A 27,517-nucleotide genomic window follows, 5' to 3' on the forward strand; every position below is an offset into this window, starting at 1 on the left:
TAACTTAATCCATCAAGTTTCTAATATGACTGATAAGCAAGACATCACTCTTAATGCTCAAAACCTAGTCAAGATGGACCAATTCAAGTTAGGCCTAAACAGGCTGGACAACCTAGCCTAGCGGTTGGATGAGGTAGGGCGTTCGACAAGAGGCAGCCCATAGGGTGGCCGCTCCATTGAAAACCAAGGGCAATATAGTGAACGATCCACCCATACACCACCAGGTCAACGCCTGATCGACTAGGGGAAGGCTGACCCCTCAACATCTAACAGGAGCAGCCAACGGGCTAGCAAGCCCTCGTCAAAGACCTCTTGGCTCTCTAGTTGGAGAGGCGAACCCATGGGGTCCTACAACAATCATAGGGACCACGATCGCCGCCATCACCACGTGGAGAGAAACCGGGACGATGGCGGATGCTCCGACCACTACAATCCTCCAAGGGCTGGAGGCCGATGCTACGCCTCTCCCCCACCAGTGTCTAACCTTGCAGTCTCCTCAACGATCATTGAGCTCGCAAGACAAGCCTCAAAATGTACTAGCACCCGAGCACTTTGAGAACAGGTCAAACCCATCCCACGTGAAAGAGAACCTGAACGAGGTCGAGGTCCCAATTGATTGACATCTCAATGACCTTCAAGCGTAGATAGGCGCCATCCAAGATCAGATCCGATAGGTGAAGGAGGGCCCAGGCGATGCCTCTAACAGTCAAAACCTCTCATATACCTAGATGGAGGCCTTCATCGACTCCATCACCTTGGAGCTGCTCCCACCATGGAGACCTATGATGGGAGCACAGATTCGAATGACCACATGGAAAGCTTTAGAGCTCTCATGCTCCTCTACGGGTGCTCTGATTCCCTGATGTGTCGAGCCTTTCAAGCTTTAGAGCTCTCATGCTCCCCCCTCGGTCCGTCAACTCTTGGGACTAGTTTGTAGATCTCTTTCTCTCCCACTTCGTCAGCAACCGACAGTGCCAAAAGACCGTTGTTTCCCTAATATCCATAAAGCAAAAGCATAGGGAAAGCCTTCGGGTGTACATTGATCGATTCAACCAAGAAGAGCTTGAAGTAAGGGATTAAGACCCCTCAATCTCTATGCACGGGGCCATTAGCAGCTTCCGACCCAAAGCCCTTTGCTGGTCCATCTCCAAGACTCCGCCCAAGAACACAGTTGAGTTCTTGAAGAAAGTCCAAAAGTACATCATCGCCGAGGAGGCCGAAGCCAACAAGCGCCTCTAGGAACCAAAAGCCAAGGCCAACCGAGGGGCCACTAACAAGAAGAGGAAGGAAAGGGATGGACACAACCACAACCACACTAGCAAAGATAGTGAGAGAAAGTTGTCGGCCCCTTCCTTCCACAAATACATGCTAATGAACTTCACCCGAATGCATATACTAATGCAAGTATGGAAGGAGGAAAACATGAAGTGGCCAACCAAGCTAAAGAGGTAACCCCAAGAAGTACTACAACTACCACCACAACACTAGCCACGATACCAAGTACAGCTATGAACTCAAGAACAAGATCGAATCCCTCATTTGCCATGGGCACCTAAAGGAGTATGTTGGGGGCAATGCCGACACCTTGTCCTCGCAACAATAGCAACAGGCTGAGCCCCAGCCCCATCACCCCCTATCTGGAGTTGTTGAAGTCATTGTTGGGGCCTCGTCCTTGGGTGGAGCATCTGCCTCGGATTGGAAGGCATACGCTAGGCATTACAACGTCCAGATCCCGATGCCTAAAAGGGTGAGGCCGGAGGACACCATCTCCTTCTCCGATGACAACCTACAAGGGGTTGTGGCTCCTTGGCTGACATCTTGTTCTACGATGCTTTAGAGAATGCAACTGACACCAAATCAGCTACAACTTGTGGACATGCCACTAGTTAGGTTCTCTAGAGCAGTCGTCAAGCCCAAAGGGAAGATCACCCTACCAGTTATAGTAGGGACCAAGCCTCGATAGGTCACTAGGATGACCGAGTTCTTAGTTGTGAAGATAGGCTCCTCACCGAGCATGGCGCCGGAGTAGTTAGGGGGAACCAAGAAGTTGCCAAATAGTGCTACATTGTAGCATTAAAAGGCAAGAACAAAGAAGCCCTACCACTAGAAGGGCTCAACCTCAGGGACGAACCAGCGAGCTGAGGCCAGCCAGCCGAAGACCTCATCTCGATTCCCCTAGACAAGGTTGAGCCCAAGAAGATTATACGAATCAGGTCATGCCTCCCTCAGGATACACTTTTCGAACTGTTAAACTTCCTAAAAAATAATGCCGGCGTCTTTGCTTGGGCTACTACTGATATGCCAGGAATTGACCCCTCTATCATTACTCACAAACTAAGCGTGGACCCGAGCTGTAGGCCAGTTTGACAAAAAAAGAGGAACTTTGCATTGGAGCATTGGAAAGCCATCAGAGAGGAGGTGGATAAGCTAATTGACACCAAATTCATCCGAGAGGTACACAGCTCTAAATGGTTGTCTAATGTGGTCATGGTTAAAAAAGCTAATGAGAAATGGCGCATATGCATTAACTTCACATATCTCAACAAGGCCTACCCCAAAGACGGCTTCCTTTGCCAATGATTGATCACCTCATCGATGCCACCACAAGGTACGAGTCATTAAGCTTCATGGATGCTTTCTCTGGGTACAATCAGATCAAGATGCACCCCATCAACAAAGAGAAGACCTCTTTCATCACCGAGCATGGCACCTATTGCTACAAAGGTAATGCCTTTTGGACTGAAGAATGCCAGGGCCACCTACCAACAGCTAGCGAGCAAGAAATTCAATGACCAAATGGGGAGGAACATCAAGGCCTACATCAATGACATGGTAGTGAAAAGCCTGAAGGTAAGCTAACACACCTCAGACCTTGGTGAGACCTTTGGAGTGCTATGGAAGTACAACATGAAGTTGAACCCCAGCAAATGTGCCTTCGACGTCACCTTAGGCAAGTTTCTAGGCTTTGTAGTCACTCAACGAGGCATAAAGGCCAACCCCGAAAAAATAAAAGACATACTTGACATTGAGCTTCCTCAATCCATCAAAGAATCTCAAGGACTCGTTGACTGAACTGCAGCCCTCAATCAATTCGTGTCAAGGTCATCTGATCACTGCATACCTTTCTTCCTAGCTATCAAGAAGCTAAAGGACTTCCAATGGACTAAAGAGTGTCAAAAAGCCTTTGAAGAATTGAAGTCCTACCTCGTGTTGCCTCCTCTACTCACGCAATCCCTCTTAGGAGAGACCTTGTTCTTATACCTTATTAGACAGTTTTGTATGCCCTTAGCATCAATCTGATTTGATGTACTTTTGACATTTAGTATAAATAAATAAAGTGCATGTTTGATTCATGTTGTTTGGTATAATTCTGTGTAAGACCCTAAAACTAGACACTTGATGAGACACGTGTTAATTTTAAATGTTCATAGCCATTGGATAACTCTAGGGAGATTTATCCTGCCAAGGCTGATACTGGTGTGCTGCCAAGTGTTGGGATGGCCTGTCTCGGCAACCAGGGTAAGACCCAAGGCACATGCAGTATGTGATTACTCAAATCCTTGAACCGGACAAGATTTCCAGTGTTGCTTTGGACCTTGGAGACAGATGGGCAAAACTGGAAAATTACACCTGACCCCTAGACTCAATTATGATGCTTCACTAGGTGTCAGATCGGGCTGTCTTTGATATGCCAATCAGTGAGATCCTTAGCGGGGGTCAAAACCTAGGCATGTTGGGGTAGTCTGAGAATTCATCTGAGTGGGTAATCATAGTGATAGGATCAGCCCCTTTGTCGAACAAAGGTAATGATCAGGAATGCACTCTCTCTGATGGAAACCAAACTGCCAGCAGTTGATTTCAATCGTTGGAATTTTGTTTTGCAAAATTTATATATGATATATATATGTACAGTTTCAAAGTGTTTGCAAATGGTTTTAATTCCCAGGATCCATGTGAGTGGAGAGTGCGACACTGTTCCTTGTAGCCGAGTGAGAGGTCATCTCTTGTCGGGCAGTGCTTGATCATTAAGGGCTGAGAGATTAAGTGTAAGACCATTTAGGATAGTACCTGATGGGCTAATCTTGCACCTGCCCACAGTCCCTGGGTTTTTATAAGATAGTTTGGCCCAGGGACCAAGTGTTGGGCCCATAGGGTCCATGTGATGGGCTCAGGGGTTCATTGAGCTCTTTTAGAGAATTCAGCTGGGGCCTTGTAATAAAGGCTGGGCCAAACCCATGTGGCTGGTGTGTAGATCAATGCTTGGGTCCCACGCCATACAAAGAAGCCCAACTGGGCAGCAAATTGGAGACTAGTTAAGCACTGAATACTTAATGGGCCAAAAGCCCATTTCGAGTTGGGCTGATATGATCGCCCACCTATGGGGCGAATCTGGGATTAAAGTTAGCAAAAGGATTGGGCCTTTAACCTTATCTACTCTGGGAGACCAAATTCAAATCAGATTTGAATCTGGTAACCTCCTGATAAGATCAGGAGTAAGCTAACTTAATCTACAGATAGGATTAAGATCATCCCCTATCCAAATACATATTTGGATTGGGATAACTCCTAATTAGGAGGTTTCTTAATCAAGAAGAAAAGGGGAGAAACCCAAAGTGATAGAATAAGATTTCGAACCTAAGGGTTTTTGGCAAGAATACATCCTGCGAATTGAGATAGGATCTCATACACACTCCAAAGAGAAGAGAAGCAATTTCAGCCATCTTCGTCTCAAGAGATCTCCTCCATCCGCCCCACCCTTTCTGACAAGATTCGATCTTTGAAGGAGAAAGAAATCAAGAAATCAGTTCTTGACATCAGCTTTGCAGAAAAGATTGAAAAATATTTGGTGCTTAGAGTTTCCAGAGGATTCTTGCGAATGATCCAGTGTGTAGGACGCACTCTGCTGGTTCCGTTCCACATACAGTTGTGTCATCTTCAGCAGGAGCGGATCTTGGTGTCCTCTTTGGGCATGAACACCAACTTTGGGTGATACTGCTTCTCTGGATCAGGTATAATTCCTCCCTTTCCTTTTGGTTCAGATCTGGTTCGATTATGGTTCAAGTAGGATCTTTGAATATTGTACTCTAATTTAGGGAATATGATTCCCAGTTGGAAGAAGGTAGGAAAATTTTTGAAATTCGCCCACCCATTCCACAACCTTTTTGGCGTCCATTAGATGGATCCTACCATTCTTTCATACCTCTCGGTCGAGGACGAGGTTGTTAGCTCAATTCTAGTACAAGAAGACTTTAGAGGTTAGTCTATTATGTCAACAAGGTCCTCTGTGATGCCGAGACCAGGTACCCATAAGTGGAGAAGATAGCCTTTGCACTGTTAGTCTCAGCCAAGAAACTGAGGCCCTACTTCCAGGCTCACGACATCTTGGTATTGACCAACCAGCTCCTCAAGTCAATACTATCCAAACCAGAGACCTCAAGTCAGCTAACCAAGTGGGCCATCAAACTGTCGGAATTTGAATTATATTACCAGCTAAGGCCCACAATAAAAGCACAAGCATTGGCAGACTTCTTAATCGAATGCACTTTCAGTCGTGCCCTCGGCCAGGCCCCCAAGGAGGATGAGAGGCCTTGGCCCACCTAAACTTTGTTCATGGATGAATCCTCCAATGCCAAAGGAAGCAAAGTTGGCATCATACATCTCACCCTAGATGACAAGTTGGAGTACATGTCGCAGTTCGGCTTCCCTGCCTCCAACAATGAAGCCGAGTACAAGGCACTACTCGTCGGCCTACAGCTCGCCAAAGACCTCAGAGCCAGGCACATTGAGGTCTTCAGTGACTCATAGTTGGTCATGAACCAAGTGAACGGGGAATATGAAGCCAAGGAACAAATGGCTAAGTACTTCTTTAAAGCCTGAGAACTAATCAACCACTTCCAGTGCTTCGCCCTGCACCAAGTCCCACGGGCCGAGAACACAATAGCCGAGCCTTATCCAAACTAGCTAGTTGTTCGGGATTGGCCCTTGGCCATACAGTACACATTGAGACCTTAGCATGGCCTAAAATTGAAGAGAAGCAAGTGTATCCCATTCAAGCCAAGCCCCATTGGATGGATCCCATCCTCGCCTACCTGCAACACAAGCAGCTACAATCCGACAAGAATGAAGCAAGGAAGATTCGGTAGCAATCAGCCCACTACGCCCTACTATACAGAACGTCCTTCACTTTTCCTTACCTCAGATGTGCTCCGAGAAATCCACAAAGGCATCTATGGCAACCACCTTTGGGCAGAGCTCTAGCACAAAAGGCACTCAAGCAAGGATACTTTTGGACGACCATTCAAAAGGATGCTATCAATCTAGTGCAAAAGTGTAACCAATGCTAGAGGCACTCTAACATCCTCCATCGACCTATGATGACCCTCTCGGCTCCTAACATCCCCTAGCCCTTGGAAAAATGGGGAATGAACCTCCTCAGACCATTCCTCACAGCCACCAAGAATAGGACACCACGTCATTGCAGCAGATTTCTTCACCAAGTGAGTCAAAGCCGAACCCTTGGCAACCATCATGGCTAAGATAATCAAGAATTTCTTCTAGAATAATATGATCTATCGTTTTGGTGTCCCCTACATGCTCATCAACGCCTGACAAGTCAATGATGCTAAGTTCAAAGAATGGTGTGGAAGTTTGGGGATAAGACATCAGTATACCTCGGTGGACTACCCCCAAACCAATGGGCTTTTCAAGGTCACTAACAAAACCATCCTGGATAGGCTAAAAGCGAGACTAGATAGAGCCAAGGGACTTTGGGTAGATGAGCTATACAGCATTTTATGGGCTTACCAGACGACATTTCAGATTACCACGGGTGAAACTCCCTTCAACTTGACATATTGAATAGAGGTTGCCATTCTATGAAGAGTTAAGGAACAACCTTGATCTATTGCAAGGTGTCCGAGAGCAAGCTTAAATCAGGGTTGTGGCCTATCAGCAAAGAGTTTCCAGATATTACAACTCCTGGGTCAGAGAGTGTTATTTCAATGATGGCGACCTTGTCCTCAAGAAGGTTATGGTTCCTAAGCTCGGCATCAAAAAGCATGGCCCTAATTGGGAAGGGCCCTACAAGATCAAGCAAGTGGTCAGCCCCGACACCTTTTGACTTGAATACATGAGTGGAAGACCAATACCTCGTACTTGGGACTCCGAGAACCTTTGTATGTATTATCAGTGATATAAACATGGATAGTGAAAATTTTGTGAATAAAGTGTGCAAATTCCTCTCAATTCGACTTGATCCACCCTACTGTAGACATTCTCATTTTATCCAATCGCCAACATCCCTCAGTCGAGCAACCAGTCGTAGCACACAACCTTCATTAAGTTTACACGCTCAGACTACACATCGGCCCAAGGCACACGACTCTTTGAGAGTCATATGCCTAGTCGCCTTTTTAGCTAAGGCAAGAACTTTTAGGACCTCGGCCATTGTTAATGAGCGGCCCACAACACTAGACTTGGCCTTAAATACTCTTAGAAGATATGAATCTCTGTGAACGTCAAAGGGTCAGCATCGGCCCAATACTTAGCATAAAATACGATAAACAACACACTAAGCAAATAACGCTACTCCATCGATGCAAAAGCACTCTACAACCTTTATCGCATACCATTTGTTGGGCTTCAGCCATGCACGAGTTTGGTATCTAAGTCCCTAAGGAAGAGCACGTCATGCAAGCTAAAGCAATCGCCTCCCTTCCTTTTCTCTAAGGCAAAGGGTCCAGATACCTCGGCGACAACAGTCGGCCTCAGCCTAAAATCCTTAAGAAAAAGAAAGAAACGACACATTTTTTACAAGAAATTCAATATGGAAAACATTTATATATTCATTCAATTTTTTTACAAAAAGAGGCCTCTGATGGGAAGGTCAAGCCCCTTACCAAAAGTATATCAAAACAAAAGAAAAGAAAAAACAAAAAAGCATGTCCAAAGGTTGTTAAAGAAGGGGGCCTTGGCCCTAGGCAAGCATCCTCACTCAGCCTCAATGTCAACATGCTCGTTGACCACCACCTCCTACTACATGGGCTGATGAGCACTGCCTTGGTCCTCGGCCACGCCTGCCACCTCAGCTACCTGCTGGCTCAGAAGGTGAGGACCCAAGTGGCTAACATTGAAGTTGGGGAAGAACACCAACACTTGAGTTTGGGTATACTCGATCCCCTCTAAATATGAAGAGGTGCCAAACTCGGCTAGTTCCTCCTTATGTGCCTCTGAGGTCTTGTACTCCACAGCTCGGGTGGACACCTCCTGAAGCTTTTGCTCCGCCTCATCTAGTGAGGCCCTGGCGGCCCTCAACTACTCCCTCTTGGCTGCCACGTGAGCCTCAAGCTTCTTATGATGCTCGTGTTCCCCACGATCCATCTCAACAGTAGCCCCTCTACTGGCCCACTCCTCAGCCAACTAGCGCTTCAGTTGCTCAATCTCCTCTTGTAACGTTTGTAGCTGTTGTATCATTACTTCCATCTTGTCGCAGAGGTTGACAGCACAAGAAGACGTCTACGAAGATATAAAGAATTCAAATCAGTTAGAAAAATCTAAGTAATAAAGTAGTGTCATAAAGCAAGTAAAGGTACAACCTTACCTCGGCCATCTTGTCGAGTAGTGTGTCTCAGACAGCTTAGGGAGAGACTTGGGTCCACGATTGATGGTCTCTAGCAAGCAGCATGTCAATGATCAACATGCGGCCAATGCCTACATTGCTCAAAGAGTCCCCCTCCTTGCCTCTCCAGTTTGGGCAGAACAACCGGCACTCCACTAGCAGAATGTCATTCTGCGGGTCCGAGGAGTGAGGCCCCAACTACCAAGGCCCCCAGCAGCACCCTCAGCTCGGTGGTCCCTCACCGCAACCTTCTTCGCCCTTGGGTCTTGAGGAACCTCGATCGGCCACCTTTCTCTTCTCGGCCTCGGTATTTCCCTTTGGCCAAGGTTGATCCCTCTTGCTTGGATTCCATGAAGTCCCTTCCATCGGGCCCTTCCTTGACTTCGCCATCTTAGCTTGCAGCAATCTCTCCTTCAAGCCTCGTCCATCTCTACAACCAAGAAAGATGACCATTGTTAGAAAAATGACAATGAACACTAAACAAGTAGCACAACTAACCGATAGCAAGAGTGCCCACACCAATGGGGGCAGAACTAAGGCCAGCCAACACTAAGGAATCCTCCTCCACTATGGGTCCAACATGAATCATCCCAATCTGCCGAATCAGATTCATCACGATTGACTCCTCGTTGTTGTATGGCTTAATCCTCTCAACCAACGAGTCTGGCGCTCCCCAGTCAGACCGGAAAGACAACCCTTGTGGACAACTAATGAAGAAGAACTTCCAGTTATGGATAGACGGTAGGTTGTCCACTACCCTACCCTATTGGCTTTAGAAGTACCAGAGACCTTCCCGTCAGGGTGCTTCCTCAATGCGAACAGACCCCAGAATATTTTTAGGGTCATGAGCACATCTTGGAGGTGGGACATCATCAACACGGCCGCTATGGTCCTAATGGTGTTCAGAGCAAGCTAGCTAAGGGAAATATTATAATAATTAAGGATCTCTGGGACTAAGGGAGGCAAGGGACACCGAAGGCTGAAGTGGAGGTAGTGTTCATGCACACAGACCTCCCCCTTGGTAGGCTGCCACGATCGGTCACCAACGTAAGGGACTCTAGCCCTATAGCCCCCTGGAATATGGTACATCTTTGATAGATCCCTCACATGCTCTTTATTGAGCTAACTATTGAAATTGGAGCGGGGGTAACGCATCAATGTCACAGACTCACACCTTGGCCCACTCCTCAGGTGTAGGTTCCTCAGCCTCCTCCAATTCCTCCACTTCAAAAAACTCAAGGGCATTCCCCGTAACATCAGCCTTAGCCTCATGGAGCTAGTACTCTCACCGAAAGAGCCTACGCCCCATTGGTCACGTTTATCTCCCCATGGGGCGGTCCTCTCCCTCAGCATCGGGCGCTAGATGCCTGTGGGGAGCTTTTGGAGTCACTACTATCACTCCCTCTACTAGCCAAGGTGGAAGGAGAACTGCTAGGGTCACTTCAGTCAAGAAAGGCATAGCACTTAGGTCTAGAGTCTAAGGCTGACATATTCAAGACAGGAGTCCTTTACCTAGTGTTTGTTCAAAGAAAGAAGACTTAGGGAATCAATTATTGGTAGTCGAGGTCTATGCGATCACAATTGAAGAATCAAGGTTTGAGCAAATGGTGAAGACTCACTCAACCAACGTCTCGATTTAAAGGAAAACATATGGCTTAGATCCCTTTAATCCAACAGTTGCAGACTAGTCGATTTGAAAACCCGAGCCAACGAGCCATACGTGGCATCAATCTCGGAGAGACGAAATGACACCCAAGGAATGAGTCGATTTTCCTGTTAGCTTCGGGTCAAGAACAACCCAAACCGGATGCCCCTCCGCACCATTTCACACACGGCCTTGACTAGTCAACACCAACGCCGGTCCCGTGTACGAACCTGGATGACTGAAGAAAGGGTAAGGATCCATCATATGGATGGTCGAACCATGCTAGATGGCTGGGCAAATTTTTTTAAAATTTTGTAATCCATCCGGGAATCGAATTCCCTATGTTTTGAGAAACTGCATTTTTCAAGATCGGTTTTGCATTGAACCGGACCAGATTTGAAACCAATTAAAGAGGGAGGTATATACCTAATATGGATACCACAAATGCAGATCCCAAAGTGGAAGTTCACGCCCAAATCAGTCCTAAAACCAGCCTCCACTGAATATGGCGTAGTGTACTCCTGAAGTCGGTTCAACAATATAACTTTCAACAAAACTGCAATCCAACTGCTTGGATCAAACTGGGGAGGTGAGCACGAAATTCCTCTAGATTTTTCTTGCAAAAATCACTAGAAAACCGATCTCTATCAGTCCCAAAATAGCTGTGGTCGAACTAGGGTCTTTTGGGAGACAAAAGAAGAGAGAGCAAAAATAGAGAGGTGTTTTAATCTAGTTCGCCCACTTCTTTTATCTCTGTATGGAGCGCTTCTCCTAATCAAATTAGGAGATTATCCAAATCTAATTTAGATCTAAACTTTATTAACAGATAAGTCTTATCCTCTTAAGATGATGGGTGCTCCATACCCATTTCTAAACCCACATTCGCCCCATGTCACATGACAACTTAATATGTCATGTGACAACTTAATTAATCATATTAATTATGGGCTTAGGCCCATCAGCTATGATGTTCACGACCCAGGGGTGTTGCATGGCCAACTTAGGCCTGATTTATATAGCGTGGGACCCCACAATGACCTTACATATGTCCACCTGGGTTCGGCCCAACCTCTGTGAAAAAGCTTGGCCAAATTCATTGCTAAACGTAATGAACCCCTGAGCAAATTAATATGGGTTCAAAATGGGCCTAACATTTACCCTTAAATGATCCTTGAATTCAACCATCCTATGAAGACCCAAGGATAATGGACTTAAGTAAGATAAAGCCCATCAGGTAATCAACCTTGTAATGGCCTCTTACACTTAAACTCTTGGCCCATAATGATCAAACACTACCCGGCAGGGAATGACCTCTCCCTTGGCTGCAAGGTACAGTGTCACACTCTCTACTCAAATGGATCCTATGAATTAAAACCTTTTGCTAACACTTTTTCATAAAGCATAATATATATATATATATATATATATATATATATATATATATATATATATCATATAAATATATTTTGCAAAACCAAATCTCAAACACAGTTGAAATTCATTGCCGATAATTTAGATTTCCATCAGAGAGAGTGTAAGTCCTATCATTCACTTTGTTCGACAAAGGGGCTGATACTATCACTATGATCACCCACTTAAATGAATTCTCAGACTGCCCCAACATACCCAGGTTTTGACCCTCAATGGATCTCACTGATTGGCATATCAAAGAGAGCCCAATTCGACAACTAGTGCAATACCATAATCAAGTCTAAGGGTTATGTGTAACTTTTCAATTTTGCCCATCAATCTCCAAGGTCCAAGGCATAACTGAAAAATTGATTGGGTTCAGCATGTGCTTTGGGTCAAACCCTAGTAGCTGAGACAAGTTACCCCAACTTATTTGGCAACACATTAGTGTCAACCTTGGCAGGATAAACTCCCCAAGTCTATCCAATGGCTAAGAACATTCTAAACTAACACGAGTCTTATAAGCATCCATTTTAAGGGGTAGTTTCACAGGAACATACCAATATCAACATGAAACAATAATTTATTTATATTCATTTACAATAAATGTATATGTACATCAATCTTATTGGATCTAAGGGCATACACTGTCTAACAATGATGTCGACACCCGTATGGGGCACGGCCAAAGAACGCGGATGTCCCACACCCGTGCAAGCCACAGTCATGCGTTCTTGGCTCATAGCGATCCTCCACTGAGATGGAGAGCGAACAATGAAGCAATTGCTACATGACCGCCAAGAAGAGTCCTTTGTAGCCGAGGTTGACGCCTCAACACAACTCCATTATACTCTCTTTAGTCGAAGCCAAGGTCTCCGTGCAACACGCCATCCGACCTCAACCATTACAACCTCGAGAGTGGGGGGCAAGTGATGTAGGGATACTTGGCAAGCCTTAGATCATGCCATGTGGCGTTAACCAGATTAGATCCTGGCCACACATCACCAACTACTTCCAATCACTACTAAGGCAAGGTTATCTATAAAAGGGGGCACTCACCTCAAGGTAAGGATCCATCCATAATCCAGAGAGAACCATTCTTGGCTATTAAGGACTAAGTTTTGAGCTCTCATTTCTTGCCTGGTCTGACCCCTCTTTAAGCACTCGGCTAACTTGACCGTTGGAGTCTCCGCCCCTGGGATAATACCTAGGGCCTCTAATGTGTGCTCTTCTCTTGTTTACATATTGGACCTATTGGCCTTGAACAATAGAGAAATCACCTTGTTGCCCTAGGCCTCATATTTGGTAGCAACAAGCCTATATATTAGGCTTGAGTTTGGCTCAAAGCTTGGCTTAGACCGAGATGAGTTGAGCTCGAACAACTCATGAGCAGCTCGACTCGTAGCCACCCCTAAATGCCCATATATCCAAAATGCAAGGTTTAAAGTATTGGGTATAACAAAATTTTAGGGCCTATTTGGTTTGCAATCAGAACCGAAATCCATGGAATTGGAATACTCTACTCCTCCCATCTATTTGGTTCAGACAAGACCATTCCCTCAAAAAGGGTAATGCCATTTCACCATGAATGGTAATGAGATTCCCATTCTACCCAACCAAATGATTGGAATCATAATAGTCCATTCCAATTCTGGTTCTAGACCCCTATTTTCGTTAACCAAATGGACCCTTAAAAAGACAAAATTGTGACACATATCGGCATATACCAGGGTATATTGAGGATTGGAGATGAGGAGATCATTCAATGTGACCTCTTTCATTATCTTGGTTTGTTAATTTATAATAAATGAGAGATTGAGGAAATTGCCAATAGAATTAAAACAAAATGGACAAAATAAACAGGTGCATGCAAAATCTTTTGTGATAGGCAAATATCTCTGGGCCAAATGAAAAGCTCCATAAAAAAAATAATAAGTGTAACAAGAATGCAAATTCTCACATAGATGAGTAGTAAAATTAAAAAAAAAAAAAAAAAAACGTGGTTAGAATGAAGTTATACAAAGAAATTTAGGGGTAGCTCTAACACATGATAAAATGAAAGAAAAGTAGATTAAGATAGTTTGGTTATATGTATAGAAGACCATCTACGAGAACTTAGAGTTAAAGGGGCTAGAAGAGCTAGGGGAAGACTAGACTAAAGACTTTGGAAATAATAAAAAATCATTTAAGTGCCTATAATTTAATAATAAATATTGCACTGAATAGAAGAGAATGTCAAAACAGGATTCAAGTAACCAATCCCAACCAGTTGGGAGAAGGATATGGTAGGGAAACCCAAATTTATACTACTTTAAAAAGTACAAATGGCCCTAAGAATATTTCTGGAATTTTTTAAGACAATATTTACCCCACTATATTTAAATTTAATGATAAAAGAATGAGGGCAAATAGGGTAATTGGTTCTTAATATTAAATGAGTTGAAAATAGGTAATTTAAAGATATTCAATGCATTCAATCCTCTCTCATTAAATCCAACATTTAAATTATTAACTTGCATTCATGCTCATTGAATCATATATTTAAGTCATTCTTATTTCTTCTCATCATTAAGTTCTATTAATTAAATCTATACTTAATAAATGAATAATTTCAATAACATAAAAGCTTATACCTTTAATATCTACCTAGAAAAAATAGTATTTTCATCTAAGTGGTGGTAAGAAATTAAATCATTTTGGGTTAAATGGGTTAATCCATGCTGCCATGATTAAATAATAAAATTAAAAAATAGATAAAATAAAAAAATAGAAATTAAAAAAATTGGAAACATTTTTAACATACATATTAAACAACAATAAGTATGTTAAATAAGAAATGTTTTTATTAATGATGAAAATGGAATATAAAATTTAAAACCAATTGGAAATAAAAATATTTTCCTATTCTCCCTCATTAAATCCTATATTTAAAATATATTCTTCTCATCATTAAATTCTTGTATTAAATCCACAATATGAATTTTAATAGTATAAAATTAAATATATTGAAAATTAATTTGAAAACAAAGCCATTTTCTTCCCTCCTAGTGGTGGGCAAGCAATTTGACCATTTTGGGGTCAAATGGATTAATAAATAATGTCATAATTAAATAATAAAAATTAAAATAAATAACTATGAAACGTAAGAAGTTTTTTTATTAATGATGAAAATGGAAAGCCAATTTCAAAATCTACCTAGAAATTAAATGAGGTCATATAATAAAAATTTTGATAATAGAAAATACAAAGAATCACAAACATAAAAAAAAGATAAGAGAAAATTTTGGGTACATATCTAATGTTATATATATATATATATATATATATATATATATATATATATATATATATATATATATATATATATATATAATAAAATATTGGGTACATCTCTAATATTATTATACATTCATTATATTGAACAAAAATATGTTTTATACATACGAAATAATTTTATCAAAGATGGAAATGTAATACAAAATTTAATGTCAACCTAGAAATCAAACAATTTTTATTTTTAGATGGTGGGTTAGTGGTTTGAGTAAAATGATACTATAGACAAACAAAATTTAAGTGTGATAAGTAAAAATTTATATTTTTTATAATGTAAATGAAATATATAATTTAAAGGGAAAATTATAGTCAAAGTCGATTGTACATTTTAAATTAGGTTGCAGATTGGCCCAGAAATCAACCGAACTCTGAAAATTAGCTCTACATTTCAAATTATAAAAACCATCGCCATGTCATTAGAGGCTTATGTGGTTGTTGCCAACATGCGACTCTTATTCCATGTTGGACACAGCAGAAAACCTATATCAAAAATAGGTTTTCAGTTTCTCTCCCACTCCCTTTGTCTCTCAATCGCCCTTCCTTCTCTCACTCTCACAGTCATCTCTCGATCTCCTGCTCCCTCTGTCTCTCCCACTCTCTCCACTTTGGTCTGTAGTCAAATCAAAACCTCTCTCTCTCTCTATTGTTCTCCCTCAATCTTTCTCATTCTTCTCCCTCACTCTCCCTCTCGGTCAAAATCTTCTTCTCCCTCAATCTTTATTGTTCTCCAATTTGTGTAAATTTCATAGCCAAGAGTTTCTTGTGAATTTTATCAAATTGGTGTAATAATTTTTTGAACCATAACAAATTGGTCTCGTGTTCTTTTATACGATCTGATTAATATCATATAAGTGTGTAAGAAAATAAGAAAATAAAAAACAAAGACTGAGAGGGAGAGAAACTAAGGGAGAATGATAAAAATTAAGGGAAAATGAGAGACCGACCGAAAAAGAGAATAAGAGATTATGGGAGAACGGTAAGTAGAGAAAGAATGAGAGAAATTGATATAGAGAATGTAAATACAGAAACCAAAAACCAATTTTTTTTTTTTTTCAAATCACAGTCGTTGAGCAGATAAAGATGATTATGAGTGAAAGAGTGTGAGGGAGATTGTGACAAAGAGAGAGAGAGTGAAACTAAAACCCTTTTTTATTTTCCAATCGCCCAACATTAAAGGACAATTTCAGTATTAGCTTTTATTATGTCTAGTATGTTTTAAGAGTCCCATGTTGGCAATAGACACATAACCCTCCGATGACATGGCAATGACTTTTATAACTTGAAATGTAGAGACGTTTGTTAGAGTTTTGTTGGTTTATGGACCAACTTGTAACCAAATTTTAAGTGTACAGCCGGCTCCGACTATAATTTCCCCTAATTTAAAACTAATCCGAAAGCAATGCTATTTCTTATCTAGATGGTGGGTCAATGATCCAACTTTTCAAAAAAAATGCATAATGTCATAATTGAATAATAAATATTTAAGTTTATTTTTAACCACATTGTTACTTTTTTTTTTTTAATTTTCAAATTCTATCTTAACTATGATATATCTAAAATTCAGGTAATTAATTTCAAGAAAATTTTCTCATGTGCAATGCATGTGCTTAATTACAAATATATCCTAAAAGTACACATCTTAACTGCTTGTGTGAGGCAATACGTTACAATCAATGTACCAGATATGAACCTTGCATGTACATATAGCAGCTTGTCCATGACCCTGAACTGAAGCGTCAAAAATAACCTTGACTTGGTTGAAATTGGGGGACTTCAACGAGTCCACTTGATGAGACGAGAACATGTCTCCTGCTTTGGGTCGTTCTCAAATTGTTAACCCTTGATATCAAATTCAACCAAACGAGAATTTACATAATAAAATTCTTCCAAAGAACTATAAAATATATTTATTTTGACCAACTAGCATACTTTTAAAAAGGAACCTCACCCAGAAAACATAAATCAGCACCAAAATCAAACGACAAAAGAACAGGACCTGAGATCCCAATCAGACACTATGAAGACATGGAGTATTTACATAAGAACAAATGAACAACCGTGCTTGCTGCGCAAAAAAAATATGCTTGGCAATGCCGTCAAGGGATACAAAGTATTACAACAAGAGATCTTCAATAGTTCAATAGGGAATACTTTACACGTAACACAATTCTTCCCTTCTCAACCCCAAGTTTTGCCCCCGTAACCAACCAGTGGCCAGGTATGTCTTGTGGTCCTTTTAACATCTCTGTCAAATCAACGATCTTTGCCAGCTTCCCAGTCTGGCCCGAACTATCAACCTTTTTATCATCCGAACTTCTCTCATTTAAAGAGGATGAAGAAGATGCACTGCCAACCTTGTGCGGAAAAGTACTTGAGGGGTTGTGATCCCACACTGATCTCCTTATTGTACAGCCTGGTACCTTAGAGAAGAGAAGTTTCAAGTGAAGGACACTTTTGGCACCAAAATCCCAGACACCTAGCTGGGCCCCAGTTACAATGTGAACACCTGAAAGATCCCCAATACAGGTCTCAGCGTGCTCTATGGGTGCTGTGCTTACATGGGCAAAATTCTTCCACTTAATTGGCTCAAACCACCGGCTATCTTGTTCCTCAGGACCTTGCCATTTTGGTGCCCCAATGGCCATGTGTGAGTCCCAATGGGGTTGTAGGATCTTAGGAAGAGATGCCAAATGCTGCAAATGGACAGTTAATCGGTTTTGCTTGCATCCTTCAAGGCAAAGTCTGAGCCCAGTTACAGGCTTACGACCAACCGTTATCTGCAAAATATGACGGCGCGAACAAACTTAGAAGCAAAAGACAGATCAGATAAATTGGGATCTATTTGCTGGATATGTATGGGGCCATACAAGTTTCAGAAATTGATGTGGCAAAATAAAAAAATTGAAATTTGTAGAGCCAGAAATGTATTTAGAATTTTAGACAACTATAGCAATGTAATCATTTACCCCCATCAATTATAGTATCAGATTAAACAATGGAATAAACAAGATTAGTAGAGAAATAATGCATCAGTTTATCGCTTTCGCTTGTGAAAAGATCTGGTGCTATTTCTCTTTATTTAATGCAAATTTGTACCTCTTTCTTCTCCCCTCACACTGAAACTGAAAGGGTTATGTGGTATGGTCTGAGAGCAGCTTACTTTGATCAATTGGGGGAGAGAAGTGCCAGCTTAGGAGCAGAGCCATAAATTTATCATTGACCCCATTGCAATTAGGGTGGCACTGGAGGGGCGTTCTACAACATGAATTGTTTTTCTCATTGCTGGTTCCAAAAACAAATCAAAACCATCTGGTTTGAAAACATGTTTCTCAAAACAAAAACAAAAAAAAAAACATGTTTTTGGTTCTGTATGTGTTTTTTGTTTTCAAAATTGAAACCAAAAACATGTTCTTGAATTCCTGCTTTCATCTAATAATTTAATATCACGTTCCATAAATCATATAATTTCTACACTACAAAATTTGATTTTGTTTTAAACCATTATTTTGATGGTTCCAAGAACATGTATTTTTTCTGAAACAAAACCAACTTGTTTTCACCTTTGAAAACAAAAACAGAGTTCAAGAATATGGGGTTTTTCTTTTCTGATATGGCAATTTCAAAGACATGAAAACAAAAATATTAATGTTGTAGAACACCCCCTGGATTGTCAACAAGGAATTCTGCCCTTCCTCTGGATGATGTGGAACCTTCTTTGACTAGACAGTATCTTTCCAGTCACTTGTTCCCACCCTTCTCGAGGAGTATAGAGCTAAACCTTGATGGTGCTCTTTGGGAAATCTGGGAGATCAAATGTAGATGGTGTTTTTGGAGACCATAGACACGAAAATGAGGTTGTGCTTGTTTATTCAGGTCCATTTCATGGGTAAACCACACTGCTTTGGCTTTGCTAGAGCGGAAAGCAAGGAGAGGAATTTCCAGGTGATCAGTTGGATGAGAGAGGACTCTGACGATTCTTGGTTGATCATGATTACATTAAGGAGGATCTCTTTCCGCCAACATGAACTTGTTCCATTGGAACAAGATGCCAGCCAATTCTGTAGCCGACTTATTGATGAGGACTTGAGTTAACATGGCTGAGCCTAGTGCAGGTCTACTTTTCTTGAATAGGCCTTTTGGTTTTGGGTTTCTGGGTTTCTGCTGTATTTTGTTTTGATGCCAGTGCAACCAACCAGTTAGCCAATTCTCTGACCAACTCATTGGTGAAGAGTGGCCTTAATAAGGGTACGTTGAATTGGTGTTCTATTTTTATAGAGTAGACTTCATGGGCTCAGCTTTTTGGTCCCCCCCCCCAAAAAAAAAGAGCCACATTGTATGTTCCTTTTTTTGTCCTATTTAAATAAATCTATTTGTGTCTTAACTGTGTGCAACATAGATACAGATCTTTTACCCATCATGATGAATATTATCTCCTTCCACATTTCTTAAAGGCAAGAAATTTATATAACAACACAAGCAGATGTTCTGAGCTTCACCAGAGTCATAACAAAATAGAAATTTTTATTTTGGGTACCAAGAGGTAGTAGACAACTTATAACTGAGTGTTTTTCTCTAGTTCTTCTGAACAATGAAAGGAGCGGTCAAAACAATGGAGATACCTGATCTGTGCTGATGTAAAGTTTGGGACCCATCAAGCTGTACTGCAAGGATGGGCACACAGGCTCCTTTCGCTGATATCCTGGAAGATTACTATTTTCAGGTGCCCAGACTCGTGCAATCTGAAATTCTAAGAAGTACTGTAGCTCCTCTATAGGTGGCTTATCTGAGCAAGAAAATAATAAATTACAACCACAAAATAGCAACAAGGATATGCAATGTAACATGCAATGCCAATATATTCTATATCAGAAAGCCCTTATTCATAGTCTTTTTTTATAGGAAATAGTAACAAGCCCAAACAAAAATCCTTACAAACAAGCCCAAAACAAAGCCTCCCTATTTACTCCTTGCTTAGCTAAAGCGTTATTCACTCCATTTGCTGACCTTACCCACTTAAACTGCACCCCAAGTTCCCTTGCTAAGTTTACAATCTCTCTTATAGGCTGTCTAAGAGCAAGGTTCAAAGTATCGATACGATACGCATATTGGCAGTATCACATCAGTACTTAGAAATGGCCGAAACTCTAATTTTTTTAGTTTTTTTTTTTCAAATTTTGGTTTCTTGGGAAGCTAAAAACATGTTTTTTATTATTAAAAAAGTTGGGGTTCCAAAACACCTGGAAACAGGCATTTCGGAGCGTATCTTTTTCAAAAGATACGATACAATACGCCCGATACGGAGCGTATCGTATCGATACTTTAAACCATGTCTAAGAGGCCACACTCCCAGGTTTCTAGATTGCATCCACCCTATTACCAGCTTGGAGTCTCCTTCCATTTCTAAGCAAGGTTCAAAGTATCGGGCCATATCGGCCAATACGTATCGTATCAGGGGCTTCCCAATATGCCCCTACAGGGGGTGTTTTGGGGTCCCGACCGGTTCAGAGGGTGAACGGATCTTAACCGGCCCCTCAGAACCAGATTCAGAAAAAACTAAAAAAAAAAATTTTAAAAAAAGCTACTGATACTGCCCAATATGCCACTACCGGCGTATCGGGCGTATCAATATTTTGAACCTTGCTTCTAAGTGTTGCATTCCCCATTGTTTTGCCAATCTCAGGCCTTGGAGTAAAGCCATGACTTTTGCCCTTATGCATAGTCATTCTGTGCTCAAAATTTAAAGAACATATATGTTCCTCAATTAACCTAGAGTACATTGGTCAAAATAGAGGTTAAAAAGATTGTCCAATCTGACACGTCACTGAAAGGCTCAATTTTTTCAATAAGATTAGTTTTCTTCTGTTTGATAAAACAAAATGCAAAAAAAAAAGTATAATAATGAAGTTCAGAAAGAACGATGAAACTGAATGTTAAAAGCTAAAAAACATACAGGGAAAGGTGCAAATCTGCAACTTTTCTTGTTTGACTGATTATAGTCATAGGTATCAACTCTTTCTGTTCCAGCCAGATGATATACAAAGTCAATTATTATTCTAATATAACTTCATGCTTTTGACTAATGCCTGGATTGGTCACTGATGAGTGGATATAGGAGCTTCGAATGGAACCAAATCATTACATCCCCAAATTTAGAAAGATCTAGAGTTTTGGAGCATCTTCAAATCACCAAATTATATATCTATTTAATTTTGAAGTTAATAGCACTGTAAAGGTTTATATGTAATAATTTCCTTTGCAGTATGGTGGAGGATTTGGAGAGAGAAAAGAATATCTTTTGCAACTAAAGGAACTTTAGGATGATAATGTACAGGCTCCACTAACCCGACCATAAAGAAAATGAATAACCCAAAAGAAATTTAATGCTTTTAGCCCAAGGGGGGAGGAGAGAGCACTGAGATGGAAGATGGTAGGGAGTGGATGGGATACAAAATGTGGGTGCTGGTGATCTATCCTTTTCACCATGGTAGAGGGGTTTTCTTTGCCATACAGATTGAGAGCAGACGGTCTAAGAGCCCTGAAAGTTGAATGCAATGCTAGAGTGAGAAATGATGAAGCAGAAGTAATTACGAGAGGAAAGAACCCCTTTCTCAGGGTGATGGATCCTCTATTTAAAGAGAATGCTGGCCATGCAGTCGTGCATGGTTCATGAAACATTCCAGAATATTCCAAAAGTTGGTTAAAGCAGCAGATCCTAGGTTGCTCCAGGGAAGAGACACCTGTCAGGTGGGGGACCAGGTGCCAGTTGTGCAGGCTTTCCCTATGTCTGTTACACACCAAATGCTACCATTCCTTCCTTGGATGAGAAGCCATGGGATACAAGATCTAGCTAATTCGGTGAAACCAAGATAGGTGACTCTCATCAAGCAAGTCCCTCGTATTGGCAAAGCCTAAATTGACAATCTTGCAAGGGCTTCTCCAATCCTGCCTCCTCATGAGCGTCAGTCCTGAATTCACACATTCTATTGCTCGCAGACTTGAGGCTCGTGGAACCTTGTCAGAATGCCACGGTGATAATGCATATCTATCCTCTTACACAGTCAGTTCAGTCAAGGGAAGAAAGAGAGGCCAAGGTGGGTGTGTTTTGAGTATAAAATTTCAACTGAATATTTGGAACTTTGAGATTTGACTCCAATTTTTGGAGTGACCAGATACAGAGAAAACATATTTCATAATGCCAACAGAGAAAATAGGAGAAATTATAGTTGTTTGCATAGGGTATGATTATGAAGAGATAGATATGAGAATGGGATAAAGAACAAGAAAAGATTAAAAAAAAAAAGAAAAAGAAATTGGACTAAACCAAAATACTATTGCCTTTTCCTGAAGCTTCTATCTGATATCCGAAATCCCCTGAAATTTCTAAGAATGTTTCAGTTTTGAATTGGGCAGAAGCCCAACAAGAAACTGAAACTTAAATCTTTGGCGGGTTTTGAGCAAGAGAGGTTGTGGGTGTTCAGTCAGCTATTTGATAATGAATATGTTAAGGGTGAAATTGGTGTGAAGGAGTCCAATGTAATGGTGATTCAAGAGTCAAGATCCATATTTGAAGAATCATTGGACCAAGTGACAATGGCATAATGCTAGTAAAGACTAGCATATTGAACATGATTAGCTCAGAATCAATCAAGACTCCATTAAACCTTGTAAGAAAACATGGTTGTTATTTATGAAGGTGATAGTCAAGCAATGGAATTTCTCATGTCAAGAGGGATATTTTTATCCTCTTTTCAGTTGGAAGTCTTGAAATAGTTAATGGGTTAGAGGCTGAGACAGTTTTCTTGAGAGTGGTGATGTCATGAACATTGGACAAAACTCATTCTAAGAGGCTGAAGGACAGTCAAGGTAAAGAGATATAAGGTTATAGATGTCAAGGGAAGGTAGACAGTCAGGCTGTTAAGGCTTTGTGGCTTCTTCTTGCTGTGGTATTGGGTTGTTTAGGCAGGAGTTATCATTTCATCTTCTCAACTATGGATTTGGTGTTTTGTTGGTATGGCAGGGTTGAAATTGTATTCCTTTGAAGAAAGGGGGAGTAGATGCTGTTAACTTCAATACAGCTTCAGCCCCATTTTCTGCTTCTTCTTTCTTTTCCATGTATCTCCTTTTTTTTTTCTTTTTTGCTTCTTTTGCTTTCTTTTATCAATAACAAGATCAAAAAGATTTTTTTCAAAGATGAACATAAAAATAAGGCCATTACCCAATGTTGATCCCAGCCATCTGGTACCTTGGGAGGGGTAAACTAGATACAGTCCTAACCTTTGGCATTTTTTGCACAAAGTGGCCACTCTCAAAGTCAATCTTGTGTTCTCATGCTTGCCAGCCCAAAAATTTTACCATTACATGAGCATATAAGTACAAAAGAACCCCCAATGTGACAAGAACAATTTTAACCAATAACTTTATTCAAATTTTCAACTCTAAAATTCCAATATAATTATGGCCTTATTACAGACATCCCTTAAATTTCTTTTTTCTAATTCTAAACCTACTTAAAACATATATTAAATAGAAACAAGAACAAGATAGAACTTGCTCTCCAATAGACCACCCTAACTAGTTTTTTTTTTTTTTTTTGAAGTAACTAATAAATCATTAATTAAGAATTATCAAAAATAAATAAATTATTAATTAAAGAAACTAGAATTTACAAAAGATTGCTATAAACAGTAGTAAATATGATGATTACCATACTAACTATAATGTTCACTATGTATAATAAATTCCTCCAAGACTAACTAATTAAAGCTGAAAACCTAGAAACTGGAAAATAATCCAAAATTACAGCCAAAATCCACCTTACACAGAAATCCTTAATTACCAAAGTTCAATCTTGCAAGCAAAATCCTTGAGAAAATTGAGATATTCAAAACTGTAAAGAGACTAGGACAAATGGGCCCTAACAGCCTCTTATGTGATATCCTTTATTTTATCTTTTATTTTATGTTGATGGGTCGCACTTAATGGGCCTGTTATTTGTTCTTATTTTATTTTCTTTATGTAACTGCTAAGCTGGCCGCCCACTTAAGGGTATACTTGTCATCATCAATTTGTTTTAGAGATTAATAAAAAATAGGGTTAGAGGAGAAGGAAGACTAATTCGAGTTCTTCTTCTCTTACTTCTTCTCTTCGACATACATAGCTCTTGCACTATTAGAGGACTGATTTTAAACCTGATATTAGAGGACTGATTCACATCTTGGTATCAGAGCGGGTTCAGTTCCTCTTCCTTTTTTCTTTGTTCCAGTACACTCTAAAATCAAGAGAGTGTATTGAGAGAGAAGTTCTCTATAGTATAGAGAATCACTTGCCTAGTTGGTAGAAGGGTTTGGAGAGTTTAGTTTTGGCCAGATTTTGCCAAGAAGTGATGTTGTCTTGCTGTTGCCCGAAACCCTAGCCAACTAGAGATTTTCGAGTTACCAGGAAAGGTGAAGCTTGGGTGGACGCTCTGTGCTTGGAAGGTGTCTTGTGACTGCTAAAGGAGGGCGGTTCAGGTTTGGAAGAGTTTGGGTTACTCCGGTAGGTGCAGCAGTGTCTTCTCTCTCCCACCCATTTGCTGGACGGAGCAAAGCCCTAGCTTTTCAAGCACCCAAGTTCCGGTTTGACTTCAAGTAAGTTCACATAGTCAAAATTTTATGTTCTTTGATTTCCGTTTGATTAATGGAGACATATGGAAGTGAGTTCAAGCAGGTGTTAGCTTCTGGACCTGCTCCAGTAGATTCCGTTTTGATGGGTGTTACCACAATTAAGCTAGATGGGACGAACTATCTTGCTTGGGCACAGTCTATAAAAATCTATATTTGTAGTAGAGGAAAACTCGGGTATCTCACAAGCAGCAAGGTGAAACCCGAAGAGACAAACCCTGAATTTGAAAGATGGATACAAGAGAACTATACTGTTATAGGATGGTTAGTCAACTCTATGCAACCTCAGATAAGCCAGCACTATCTCTGGATGTCTTCGGCTAAAGAGATATGGGACAGTGTAATTGAGACCTATTCACAAAAACTGAATGTAGCCAGAGCATACAAATTGAAAAGTGATGTGAAGAACCTGAGACAGGGGGAGAAGAGTGTGGCAATCTACTACTCCATACTAAAGTCCCTATGGCAGGAAATTGATGTTATGGAAACAGTAGTATGGGAGAGTAAAAAGGACGCTAAAATGTATAGAAAGCTAGTGGAGAGAAATAGGGTGTTTGAGTTTCTCACTGGACTCAACCCTGAGTTTGATATTATCAGACAGAATGAGGTTACTCTTTCACAAGCATATGCTATGATAAGTAGTGAGGAGAGTAGGCGGCAGGAGCAGTTGCAGAGTCCATCTACAGAACATTTTGCACATGCAGGAATGAAACCAAAGGGCCCTACTAAGAAAAGAGAGCAGTTGTGTGAATATTGCAAGAAACCATGGCATACAAAGGACACCTGCTGGAAGCTTCATCCTGAACTTCTTCCCGATAGGTTTAAGAACAATAATAACCCTATAAGGACAGTCAGGTGGGAAAATCCAAGACTGCTAATGCTACTACAGTGCCTGAAGGAGAAAGTAAGGAAAGTGAAGAAAAATCAACTATTGAGCAATTGGATGCAATGAAACTGGATTTTGAGAAGTATGGGAGGCTCCTAAATCACCTGGAAGCTACGGTTTCTTCAACTCACCCTTCCAACAGTACATCATCTTCATCGGCTTTTGCTCACTCAGGTACATATGCCTCAGCAAATCATGGTTCAATTTCAGGTAATCATAAAGTCCCTTGGATTATAGATTCCGGTGCATCAGACCATATGACCAGCCTATCTAACCTTTTTTGTTCATACCATCTCCTCTCTGGGAAAGAGAAAATATCCCTGGCCAATGGGTCACTTGCCCCCATCTCTGGTAAAGGAGATATAAAGACCTCTGACACCCTGTTCTTATCTTCTGTTCTCCATGTTCCTAAGCTTAACACAAACCTTTTATCTGTTAGTAGCTTAACAAAGTCCATGAACTGCAGCATAACCTTCTTTCCCACTCATTGTGTTTTTCAGGACCTGCAGTCTTAGAGGACGATTGGGAGTGCCAATGAGGCGAACGGAATATACCTGCTGGACACACCAGATCAAGCCTTGGGATCACCTCATGGAGTTGCTTTAGAGTCAGTTGTGTCAGAGTCTGTTAACAAAATTTTGTTATGTCATTTTCGGTTTGGTCATTTGTCTTTTTCTGCTTTAAGTCATCTATTCCCAGATATGTTTAAAGGAGTGTCTTTATCTAGTCTTCATTGTGAGTCATGTGAGATAGCAAAGCATTGTAGACATTCCTATTCAATCAGTAATAAAAAATCTCTTTCTCCTTTCCATATTGTTCACTCTGATGTGTGGGGGCCATATCACATGCCAACCATGGGGGGCTACAGGTATTTTATCCTTTTTATTGATGATTATTCTCATTATACTTGGGTTTATCTCATAAAATCCCGGGATGAAGTACCAATCATTGTGAAAATTTTTCATGAACTCATCCTCACCCAGTTTAATACCCGTATCAAAATATTCCGCTCTGACAATGCTAAGGAGTATTTTGAGAAAACCCTCTCCACCTACCTTGAAACTTTTCGGGTTATTCACCAAAGCTCTTGTTCCTACACTCCACAATAAAACAGGGTGGCGGAAAGAAAGAACAGACATGTGGTTGAGGTTGCCAGATCCCTTTTATTTGCATCCCATGTTCCTGTAAGGTTTTGGGGAGATGTTGTTCATACTACTACCTACCTAATCAACAGTATGCCCTCCAAGGTCCTTGGCTTTAAAACCCCCTTTAGTCTTCTCTTCCCAGATGAGGATCTCTTTTCTCTCCCTCTCCATGTATTTGGGAGTACTTGTTATGTGCATATTCATAGTCACCAAAGGCATAAATTTGAACACAAAGCTCATAAGTGTGTGTTTCTGGGAAATGCCTCTACACAAAAGGGTTATTGTTGTTTTGATCCAGTTCGTGGCACCCGCTTTGTATCTCGGGATGTCACCTTTGCAGAGTTGACTCCTTTCTTTCCTCCTGAGGAGGAGAAATCTGATGAACCCTTTGTTATGTCTCCAGTTGTTTCTCTTCCCATCCCTTGTGAGTCTGATCATGGCATGTCCACCTCTTCCACTGGACCCACCCCTGATCCTCCTCTTGCTTCTGCTCCTACTCTCCAAAGGTGTTACCAAAGGCGAAGATTCAGACATATGCAAGTTGTTTCCACTCCTTCAAAAGAGCATCTGGCCACTCCCACAGTTCCTAAGGAAACAGGTCAGTCCTCTATCGACCCACCTTCGACCGTCCATGACCTTGACCTTCCTATTGCTCTTCGCAAGGGCAAGCGGAAGTGTACAGCCCATTGCATCTCCAAACATTTATCTTACAGCCTTCTCTCTCCTTCCTACTACTCCTTCCTTGCTTCTGTCTCTTCACATGTGATACCCAGGTCTGCACCGAAAGCATTGTCTCAACCTGAATGGAGGGATACTATGATG

General features: G+C 41.0%; 1 protein-coding gene across 1 annotated transcript in view; it reads right to left on the reverse strand.

Annotated features, from left to right (window-relative positions):
- Positions 1-16,997: 16,997 nt before the first annotated feature.
- Positions 16,998-27,517, reverse strand: part of LOC148867100 (MACPF domain-containing protein CAD1-like) — a 47,864-nt gene continuing 37,344 nt past the window's right edge. The window contains exons 6-7 of the mRNA XM_088976772.1: positions 19,625-19,788; positions 16,998-17,782 (exon numbers count right to left, since the gene is read on the reverse strand). Coding sequence (XP_088832898.1) covers positions 17,135-17,782; positions 19,625-19,788 — 812 coding nt within the window. The 3' untranslated portion in view covers positions 16,998-17,134. The remainder of the gene's footprint in view (positions 17,783-19,624; positions 19,789-27,517) is intronic.

This window comes from Nelumbo lutea, chromosome 3, assembly GCF_056320005.1.
Source record: "Nelumbo lutea isolate HS-2025 chromosome 3, American lotus-T2T, whole genome shotgun sequence".
In the NCBI taxonomy this organism is placed as follows: domain Eukaryota; kingdom Viridiplantae; phylum Streptophyta; class Magnoliopsida; order Proteales; family Nelumbonaceae; genus Nelumbo; species Nelumbo lutea.